The 10,093-nt window shown below is 54.3% G+C and overlaps 2 protein-coding genes across 2 annotated transcripts in view; one reads left to right on the top strand and one right to left on the bottom strand.

Annotated features, from left to right (window-relative positions):
* The window catches only part of HIRIP3 (HIRA interacting protein 3), a 3,041-nt gene extending 765 nt beyond the window's left edge, over positions 1-2,276 (bottom strand). Inside the window, exons 1-5 of the mRNA XM_010837298.1 lie at positions 2,151-2,276; positions 1,953-2,073; positions 1,722-1,836; positions 295-1,274; positions 26-194 (exon numbers count right to left, since the gene is read on the bottom strand). Of these exons, the coding sequence (XP_010835600.1) occupies positions 26-194; positions 295-1,274; positions 1,722-1,836; positions 1,953-2,073; positions 2,151-2,215 (1,450 nt within the window). The 5' untranslated portion in view covers positions 2,216-2,276. The remainder of the gene's footprint in view (positions 1-25; positions 195-294; positions 1,275-1,721; positions 1,837-1,952; positions 2,074-2,150) is intronic.
* Positions 2,277-2,735: 459 nt separating this feature from the next.
* The window catches only part of INO80E (INO80 complex subunit E), a 7,695-nt gene continuing 337 nt past the window's right edge, over positions 2,736-10,093 (top strand). Inside the window, exons 1-7 of the mRNA XM_010837433.1 lie at positions 2,736-3,006; positions 3,164-3,234; positions 3,414-3,466; positions 5,926-6,004; positions 6,097-6,208; positions 6,586-6,702; positions 10,016-10,087. Of these exons, the coding sequence (XP_010835735.1) occupies positions 2,926-3,006; positions 3,164-3,234; positions 3,414-3,466; positions 5,926-6,004; positions 6,097-6,208; positions 6,586-6,702; positions 10,016-10,087 (585 nt within the window). The 5' untranslated portion in view covers positions 2,736-2,925. The remainder of the gene's footprint in view (positions 3,007-3,163; positions 3,235-3,413; positions 3,467-5,925; positions 6,005-6,096; positions 6,209-6,585; positions 6,703-10,015; positions 10,088-10,093) is intronic.

The raw sequence follows: 10,093 nt of genomic DNA, 5'->3' as shown, positions 1-10,093 counted from the left end.
TCCCCCAGGCCCCAGCCAGCCTCACCCTTCATGCCCAGGGCTTCCAGCTCTGCCCGGAGAACACTCAGGCGTTCCTTGCGTGAGCGGCAGGAACCCAGCAGCTTCTTGTAGTTTCGATGGGCGCCACAGGCCCGGATGTAGCGCTTGAGCCTCCTCACAGCGGGGTGGTCCTCACCAGAGCGACCAGAGCCAGCCTGGCAATGGAAGACAGCAGCTGAAGGCCAAGCCTTCTGGGCTGGAGTCAGGGTCTGCCTCTTCCCTGAGGGTGGCCTCCCACCCATCTTCAACCCTTACCTTCCTGCCTTTATGTTCTGGACTGCCATCTATGGAAGACGAGGAGGGACTTCGTGTCCTGCCTTTCTTGGAGCTCTTCTTGGAAGAGCGGTTCTTCCTCTCCTTCTTGGGGCTCCCCTCTGCCTCGCTATCACTCACTTCCTTCTCCGAGTCACTTGCCTCACCACTGATACTGCCCTCTTTGGCTGTCTTGCCAGTAGTTGGCTTCACTTTCCTCGGGCTGTCTTCTCCATCCTCCTCGCTGCTTCCACTCTGCCTTTTCCCATCCTTCCCCTGGGTCCTGTCTTTGCGCTTCCTCTGTACTAGGGGCACTTCATCTTCCTCACTGCTATCGCCACTGCTTGCTGCGGCTTTTTCCTTCTGTTCCTCTCTGTCCCCCCGCTCTCCCAGCAGTCGTGCTGCCCTGCTTTTCTGCTTACAGCTCCTCTCCTCCCGAACTGACCTTTTCCCTCCACTGCTCTGGTCTGTGGGTTTCCAATCCTCTTCTTCCTCTCTGTTCTCTTTATTCTTGGTTACTGTCTCCTCCTCCTCCTCACTCTCCTTTGCACTTCCCTGGTGGCTCTTAGCGCCTTTCTTTCCCCGCCCCTGGGCAGGGTCCTCCTCACTGTCCTCACTCTCCTCCTTAGCCTGCTTCCTACTGCCTGAGGCCTTGCCTGGTGCCTGCTTGGTCTTTGTCCCAGGCTTCTTCCTAGTCCTGCCCTTGGACTCCTTTCCCTCCTCCTCCTCCTCACTGCTTTCTTCTTTCCAGACCTTTCTCTTTCTGGCAGAGCCCTCTTCCTCCTCACTGCTCTCCTTCACCACCTCCTTCTCTAATCTGATCTTTGCAGTCAGGTCCCTCTGCTGTTCATCATCACTGCTCTCAGTTGCTTTCTTTGAGGCTTGATTTGGACTCTCATCCTCGGTTGGAGTGACATCTGCTGCCATCCCATTCTTTGCTGAGGGGTTGAGGCGGTCTGGACTGGAGGCTGCAGAGCTGGGCTCTGAAAAGTGGAGAAAAGAGAAGGTTGGGACGGGTTCTTTCTGTCCCTTCCCCCTCCACTTGGGACAGGTTGCCTCGAATCCTGCTTTGATGGATGGAAGGAAGGGCAGTAGGAAAAAGCTCTCGGTTTACCGTGTTTCTGGTTCTTGACTCCTGGGCCACGCGCCCTTATCTAAGTTCTTGGGACGTAAAAAAGATAGCACCAAGTCGTGTCCGACTCTTGGGACATATGGACTGTAGCCTGCTAGGCTCCTCTGTTCATGGGATTTTCCAAGCAAGAATACTGGAGAGGGTTGCCATTTCCTTCTCCAAGGGTTCTTCCCGACCCAGGAATTGAACCCAGGTCTCCAGCACTGCAGGCAGATTCTTTACTGACTGAGCTACGCGGGAAACGTAACATGTCCAATAAATACTTTTTGAACGAACCAACTATTCAGAAGGCACTAACCTGACTCTGAATTGAAACGGAACCTTTTTCTCTCTGGGTCACGGCAAGGGGCAGGAGACCTTTTCGCCTTTTTGCCAACGTGGAGCCTCTCTTCCTTCGCACTCGCTTCATCCACCTGTGTGTGGTCAAGAGAGCCAAACGTACGCCAAGGAAGGTTCTGCCGCACCCCTCTTAGGCCCCTCCTCCTTGGCCACTACCCCCGCCCGCGGCGGCCCAGGGTCACGCCCACACCTGCATCTTCAGCAGCTCCTCCTCCACCAGCCGCTTCAGTGCCTGCTTCTCCTCAGGTTCCAGGTGGTCGCGGCCCGCGTGAGCCAAGAATCGCCGCCGCACGATGGAGTGCGTAAGCGTGCTGCGGAAACACGTGTCAAGACGGAGTCCTTGTCCCGCCCCTGCCCTTTCCAACCCCAACTCCAACCTCCGGTGCACCTGAGGTCCGGGTGGCCTTGGAAGAAGCTACGGGTGAACTCCTGCATCTCATTCTCCCGCGCCATTTTGCTCCACCTGATATTGGCGGCTCCCGCCTTTTTTCTTCGCGGCCTCCGTCCAAGCGTTTGACAGGAGGTTGCGCACGCGCAGTGCCGTGACGCCGTGAGGCAGGACACCGTTGCGGGCCGGTAGCGCACCGCTTGGGCTGAATTTGCCAGACAAAACTTGTTTTTGCCGGGCAGTTGGAGGGTCTCGTGGCCCCTTCCTTTTCTTAGAAGGAATCGCTTTTTAAAGTTCTCGTTAGAAACCTATTCGGAGCCGGCTACACCTTTGAGTAACGTAATCAAACCGCGACGCTCCCTCCGTTCGTGGTCGCGGGCAACAACTAGGCCTCTGTGACTTTGAAAGACAGACGAAAAAGGGCGTCCTCGCCTGAAGACTAGGAATCTCAGGGGGGAATGTCTTCTTGTGACTTCAAATCGCTAAGCACATTTCGAATCAGTTAAGGGCGCCCTCCAGCGTCCTCCATCTTTGTGACATCACGCTTCGATTCGGCGCCATCTTTCGCCTGGAAGCAACGTTCCTTTCTTGGTTTTGCTCCGGAGAGCAGGTCGTGTGGTTAAGAGCCCTGAGCTCGGAGCACGCCGGGAGTTGTAGTGCCAGCGGACCCAGCCCTGCCGAGTCCCCGGAAGTTGAGGCGGGAGAGGCCAGGCTGAACCGGCTCGGCGTAGCGGGACTCCGGACTACAGCTGAGGCGCTTCTCCCGGAGCCGGTCATGAACGGACCGGCAGACGGTGAAGTGGACTACAAGAAGAAATACCGGAATCTGAAGCGAAAACTCAAATTCCTTATCTACGTGAGTGCCGGGGTGGGAAGGTGGTGGGGGGTTGAGGCCTGGCGCCGGTAGGTCTTCAGTTTACCTGTGTGTAAAGGGAGCAGGGTGAGTTGTGGTCGGCTTCCAGGCCCAATTTACTACTGTGGTTGGCTCAGCGAGCATCTTGCCCGTGGTACAGGAACACGAGTGCTTCCAGGAGGAACTGAGGAAGGCGCAGAGGAAATTGCTGAAAGTGTCCCGGGACAAGAGGTGAGACACGTTGAGGGAAGGAGGGAAGCCAGAGGGTGATGTGGCTCCTGTGGCTCTGCGTTCGGACCCCATCCTGGAGTGGGCCACAAATGCATGAGGCCGGCTAGATGAGGCGAGGGCCCGGAGGACACTGCAGAGATGGGAATAACCACTCTTGTTCTCCTGGTCTCTTCCCTCAGTTTCCTCCTAGACCGACTTCTGCAGTACGAGAACGTGGATGAAGACTCTTCTGGTGAGCAAGGTCATGAAAAATTGGTGGAGGACATGCTCCTGGCACTCCAGCAAGTTTCCTGGGCCCTCCCTTTAGGCCTTGGAGGCCAGGGCAGCCTAGTTGCTGGTCCTCTTCCTCTGCTCTTCTTTCACTGAAGTATTACTGAGTATCTACTGTGTTTTCAGACACTGAGCTTTGCACACGGGATGCAGTGGTAACCAAGAGAGACGAAACTTCTTGGAGTTTGTATTCTAGTTGCCAGGAATAAATAAGCAAAGAAATATATTAGAATTTTAGATTGGAAGGGAATAAAATCAGGGTTAAGTGGTAGTCATTGGAATAGAGCGGGGGTTGATAAGCTTTTTCTGTGAAGGAACAAGTAATAAGTATTTTAGGCTTTGCAGAACATACCATTTTTATTGCACCTACTCAGCTTTGCGGTGGTAGTTCCGAAACAGCTATAGGTGTTGTATAAATAAGTGAACACGGCTATGTTTCAATAAAACTTTATAAGCACTGAAATTTGAATTTCATAAAATTTTCACATCATGAGATATTTTTCTTTGGATTTGTCTTTTTCACTAACCAACAAGTTAAAAATATAAAAGCCATGCTTAGTTTATAGAGCATACAAAAGCAGATGGCAGGAAACATTTCAAGAGAGAGTCTTTTCAGGAAGTAATGTTTGTGCTGGGACCTAGATAGGAAGAAACCTATCTTGTGAAGATGAGTGAGAGATTTCCTAGCAGAGGGAGTCACAAATGCAAATTCTCTGAGGTAAGACTGTACCAGATTGTTTGAAGAGCTGAAGCCTAAAAAGCAGTATTCTCAAACTTTTTGAGCACTCTTGACAATTAGTAATGTATTTTACATCATGATGGACCCTCACATACTTCCTTATGAGACAATTGAATAAAACAACAGTAAGATGCCCATATACAGTTCTGATACTTTTTAGACTGATTTTTTTTTTTTCCTCAAAAGTGTTAAGTTTGTGATCCACTATTAGGTATGATACCCACCGTTTGAAAAAGCCCTAAGGTTGGCCTTTGTGGCCCTGTTTTTTGTCATTAGCCAAGTCACGTGCAGTCACGTTTCCATGGTGTCTAGAGCAGGGATCCGCAAACAGCCAGCCAGGTTGCTTGTTTTTGTAAATAATACCTTGCACAAACATGCAGCACCCATTCATTTACATATTTTAGGAGAACAGTAGATGAGGTCAGAGAAGTAGAATCGGGCCAGCCCATGTACCTCGTGGCAAAACATTCCGCTTTTATTCTAGTTTCTCATTGCCTTCCTGTTCCTTCCTGGAGGTCTTTCAGTTAACATCCTGTTGAGGGAGACTTCTCAGTTAACATCCTGTCGAGGGAGACTTCAGGATAGGCAGCATGAGGGAACCCAGCATGTTCATGGTCAGAGTGGGATATATCTGAGAAGCAAGAGCCAGAGATATAAGCCACCTTTATACCTCAGAGAAGCCCACAGTGTGGTGAGGGAGACACCCACACATGACACTGCCTGGCACAGCAAGGAGGGCCCTGACTATTGAGAATAGAGAGTTACGGAAGAATCAGCCATCAGCTGGGCCTGAGGGATTCTGGGAGACTTCTCAGAGAGGTGGCATTTAATCTGCTGCTTAAAGGATATCTGAGCAGAGCAAGTGGGAATAGTATATTTCACCTGTAAGTAGTTACTTGTTAAGTGAACCATGGGCCTTCTTGATAGAGACCCAACCTGGGGAATGACTTTCAGCTTTGAGAAAACAGGTTGGTGTGATGTGAATACAGTGTGGTTGGGAGACCAGAAAGGTAAGTTGAGGCCATAATAAGAAGCATTTCAAATGCTGGCAGAGCTCAGTAAGGATGTGATCAATTTTACATTTTGGGTCATGCTGGGGTTGGGGAGGACAGACTGGCAGGAGTGGTGAGAGTCCTGAGCAGGTGGCTTTGACGTGGTGGCCTGGCCTGGTGTCAGTTGGAATGGGGAGCAGTAGGTGAAGGTAATATTTAAGGTGCACGTTACCAGGAGCCTGGATGTGGGGAGTGGAGTAGAGGTAAGTGCTAGACAGCTCAGAAGCAAATAAGAGCATAAAATGGTCAGGAGCCGGAGACCTGGGTACAAGCTCCAGCCCCACACCTTCATTTCCAAGCCTCAGGGACTGCATCTGGAAAGCAGAGGTGACACTCTCCTCTTCCTCCTGGAATACTTCTGAAGACAATGAGAGGCAGCAGATGTCAAGCACCTGTTCAGAACCTGGCACATAGGAAATACTTGACAATGGGTTAGCATGGAGGTGCCCAGCCAGGAATTAGGGTGTAAAGGGCATTTTAAGAAGCTGGGGAAGCTGCGGGCCTCTCCACAATAACACCTGTGTGCCCTTCAGGTTCCCAGAGCCCTTCTGTAGAGTTGAGATTACACCTCTCTGGGGTAGATAGGGAACCCCCCCAACTTCCCTACTGACCAGCCCTTCCCCTCGACAGACTCTGACGCCACTGCATCTTCAGACAACAGTGAGACAGAGGGGACACCCAAGTTGTCAGACACACCTGCCCCTAAGAGGTGAGACAAGTCATCATTCTTTAGGAGGTGGGAAGTGGGGAGGCTACAGGCCACCTCTCTGCCTCTGACCCGCTCTCCTGTCCTTTCTCCAGGAAAAGAAGCCCTCCGCTGGGGGGTGCTCCCTCCCCCTCCAGCCTCTCCTTGCCTCCTTCAACAGGGTTTCCCCTTCAGGCCTCAAGGGCCCCCTCCCCATACCTGAGCTCGGTGAGTTGGGGTCAAGGGTGGGAGATGGTCCGATGCCTGGGAAAAGGTGGGCATCATTTGGGCAGAAGGGCTGGGCCTCAGGGTGAAGCCAGCCCAGCACCAAGGACATCTGTCTGGGGCTGGCCAGCAGGCGTCCCTCGGAGGGGTGTGAGTTGGGGCTGCCCGCTCCTCTCTGGTGTAGGAATGGGGGACAGGCGTGACTGAGGAGAGCAGACTCCAGGACACAGTCCTGCTGCTGTCCCCTCCTGTCTGTTCTCAGGAGCCATACTCATCACCATCTCTTGTTTTTCCATTCTTCCTCCTGTTTGCATTTCTTCCCTCCACCCCCACCCCATCCACTCCATTTCCCATCTCCATCCCCTCACTCCTGCCTGCAGCTGGCTTCCCCCACCTACCCCCCATTCCCTTCTGACTACCTGGCCCTGCAGCTGCCCGAGCCCAGCCCCCTGAGGCCCAAGCGGGAGAAACGGCCCCGCCTGCCCCGGAAACTCAAGGTACCCTGTTTGGGGGACGCTAGGGAGGGGCCAGAACGGCAGGACAGCCATCTGAGGGAGGCTCAAGATGGCTCTAGGCTGGGGGCCTGGCCTAGAACTATGAAGGACTCATGTGGGACTGCTCCCAGGGGCCCAGCCCAGGGCTGGGTGCTGAGGGGTGGGTCCCAAAAGTCCTGGCTCCTGCAATACCAGTCCGGTCAAGCCCAGCCTCGGGGGATGCAGAGTAAAGACTGCTGGGGGCCAAGCTCCTTTTTACAGGTATTCTGTGATCCCAGGGTGCCACCGAGGAGGGATGGAGTTGTGGAATCTAGAATGAAGTCAAGGCTGCACCCCTTAAAAACCATGTGACCTTGACCCTCTAGGTCTCAGATTGTGTGTGTATGAAGGGAGTGATAGGCCACATGTAATCAGCAAGAATGTGGAGCGCCTCCTGTGTACCAAGCACTATTCTAGGTGCTGCAGATACAGTAGTGAACACAACAAAAATCCTTGCCTTCTCAGAGCCCACGTTCTTGAAGGGATAGGTGGAAAATAAGCAAGATAATTAGATAACTGTAGAAAAATGGATTCAGGTAAAGAATCCATCTTACAGTTGGGTGGTCAGAAATTTAAAAGGGAATGAGCAGCAGCCCTTTGGCTGTCTGGGAGGTGTTTCATTTAGGAAGCAAGCCAGTGTGGTCAGAGGAAAGTGAGAAAGAGTGACCAGAGTGCAAGTCAGAGCAGTATCTGAGGGGCAAGGACGTGACTCCAGGCGGTTTGGCCTGAGCAGCTGAAGAAGTGGAGTGGCCCTGCTGAGTCAGGGAGGATTGTGGGAGGAGCAGGTTTGGGAGGGAAGGTGAGTTTGGCTTTGGACATGTTGAGATGCTGTCTGGAAATGCGGACGGGACAACTGGGTAGTGTGAGCCTGGGCCACATGGGGTGCATATTTGGAAGTCATGGGCAGGGAGGTAGATGGAGAGAAGAGGCTGGCACCCTGAGTGCCAGGAGAGATGAGGACATGGAAGGCACAGGGCCCTTCCAGCTCTGAGCCAAAGTGATATAGGGACTGGTCTGATGGCTCTCCATTGGGTAGACTGTAGATTTGAGGCTCTGGAGCCAGAAGTGAAATGGGAGCCATGCCTGTGGTAGTTAGGAGTGTGGGTTCTGGAGTTTGAAGCCCAGCCCTGCCACTTACTTCTGTATGACCTTGGCCTTTGAGCCTGGAAAATGAGTGCCCAGCTTCTGTTTCACTCTCCTCAGCAGGGTTTTTGCTTCTGGCGTGTGGGGTGGGCTGGTGGAGAGGGCTCAAGCCGTTGAAACCTGGAGCAGAGGGTGGAGGCGTGGTGTGGGCTTGGCAGTTCGAGGCTCTGAGGTTCTGGGTCCTGAAGCAGAGGTGTGTCAGGAAGCTACGTTCTAGACATGCAGGGCAGAGGGGCCCAGATGGATCACTGCATGGGGGAGAGGGTATATCAGGGAAGGCCTCAAAGAACAGGTAACATCTGAGTCCAGGGTGAACGAGATTTGGGTATTCAGGCTGAGGCAATGGTGAAAAGGAGGCAGGGGCCTGGTGAAAGTGTTGTTTGGGCTGAAGCTTGAGTGGTGAGAGGGAAGAACATCAGAAAGAAGATGGGGGCGTGGGTCGTAGACAGCTGGATGTTCTGCAAGGAGAATGAAGTTTCTGGATGTGTGGTGTGAGGAGACAGGAGGGGCAGATCTGAGGAGGAGAGGGAATGCTGTGAAGACTGAAGCAGGTCAATCAGGAGCCTGGGCCTCATCCACGCGTGCGCTGTGTGACTTTGGTGGATTGTTTGACTCTGGGAACCTCTGCTTGCTTCTCTGTTCAGTGGGGTCCCTGTGAGGATAAAATGAGTCAACAGAGAGAAGACACTTAGCCCAGTGCCTGGCCCCTGGCAGGCCACAGATAAACATTTGGTGCTGTGGGTCACGCTGAGGAGGCCATGGGGTGAATCCAAGCAGAGGGGACTTAGGTAGGAACTCGAGAGGCTGTGGCCAGAGGAGGGGCCAGCCATGCCGCTGGCTTTCTCAGTCCCGTGTGTGCACATGGGTGCCTGATACTGCGTGCGAGGGCACTGGTCCTGGCAGACTCCTGTCCCCTGAGGTACAGATCCCCTCTGGCCTTCCATGCCACCCCAGGAACAGCAGTGAGTGGGAGGGATGCCTTGAGAAGCAGAGAGTAGGCCCCTGGGGCCCGAATGAGTTAAAGCAATCAGAAGTGCCACCGTGAAGACCACTGCCCCGCCCCCACCCTGGGGCCAGACTGGACACTGCCCGGTGGGAACCTGGGAGGCCTGTGCCTTCAGACCTCCACTCCAAGCCTCCGTTTCCTCTGGCTGATGACCTCTCCTCCATTCCAGGGTGGTCTGAATGGCCAGAGGTCATTAGTGGAAGTCACCTCACACATAGTAGGTGTTCAGTTTGTGCCCACGGGCAAAGCATGAAAGCATGAGGCCCCCAGAGCTCTGGGGAGGATTCAGAAGGACCTGGGGCAGGGGGGCAGCTGGAGGGTTGAGCTGGACAGAGGCCGCTTCCCAGCCTCAGCACAAAGCCGGACTTCTGACCCATAGAAAAAGGCACTCCAGGTGGAGGGACCAGCCTGTTCTCAGGTGCTGCCTGTCCCCCGAGGCCCTCAAGTAGAGGAGTGACACACTCAGGTCTGTGTTTTAGAGAGCTCACTCTGGCTGCAGTGCGGAGGACGAGCTGGATCTGGGAGAGGCTGAAGGCAGGGATTCCAGTTAGGAGGCTGGTCCCATAGCCCAGGTGAGCTGAGAGGAGGGCCTGGCCCAGGCCAGTGGCTGCGGGGATCCCAAAGAGGGGCCCGTCCCAGACATAAGAGGTAGAAGCCTCAAATGGCGGGGGGGTGAAGACCTTGGACACCCTGCACCGCACCAGTGAGCCCCTCAAGAGGAGGAGGGAGAGGAGGCCAGCAATAACTCAGGTGCCCAGAGGCGGGCAGACAGGCTCCTGTCTGGCTCTTACTGCTACTACAGGGGCAGCCACGGTGCCTTACTGGCCAGGGCCAGGCCCAGCCTTTCCTTCCTGGTTTCCTGTGAGACCCCCTCCACCACCACCCTCATCACCACCTCCATCACCACCCCTCACCCCCAGGCACTTGCTGATTTGAGGCTCTGAAGGGGCTGAGGTGGGGCAGGTTCCCTGACTCCAGCCTTGGCTGACCTGGTGTGTCCACTGCCCCTTGAATGAGCCTTTGCCCCCTTCCCTGGCCCTTAGAACTGTCTTAAGGGGCAGTGCCAGCCCCCTGGAACTCCCAGTGCCTCCCTGATAAGCCCTCCCTGTGTTTCTCCCCCTGCTGCAGATGGCGGTGGGACCCCCCGACTGCCCTGTGGGAGGGCCGCTGACCTTCCCAGGCCGGGGCTCTGGGGCTGGGGTGGGG

The sequence above is a fragment of the Bison bison genome, unplaced genomic scaffold (assembly GCF_000754665.1).
Source record: "Bison bison bison isolate TAMUID 2011002044 unplaced genomic scaffold, Bison_UMD1.0 scf7180017864072, whole genome shotgun sequence".
NCBI lineage: Eukaryota > Metazoa > Chordata > Mammalia > Artiodactyla > Bovidae > Bison > Bison bison.
This window is presented reverse-complemented; position numbering and strand designations above follow the sequence as displayed.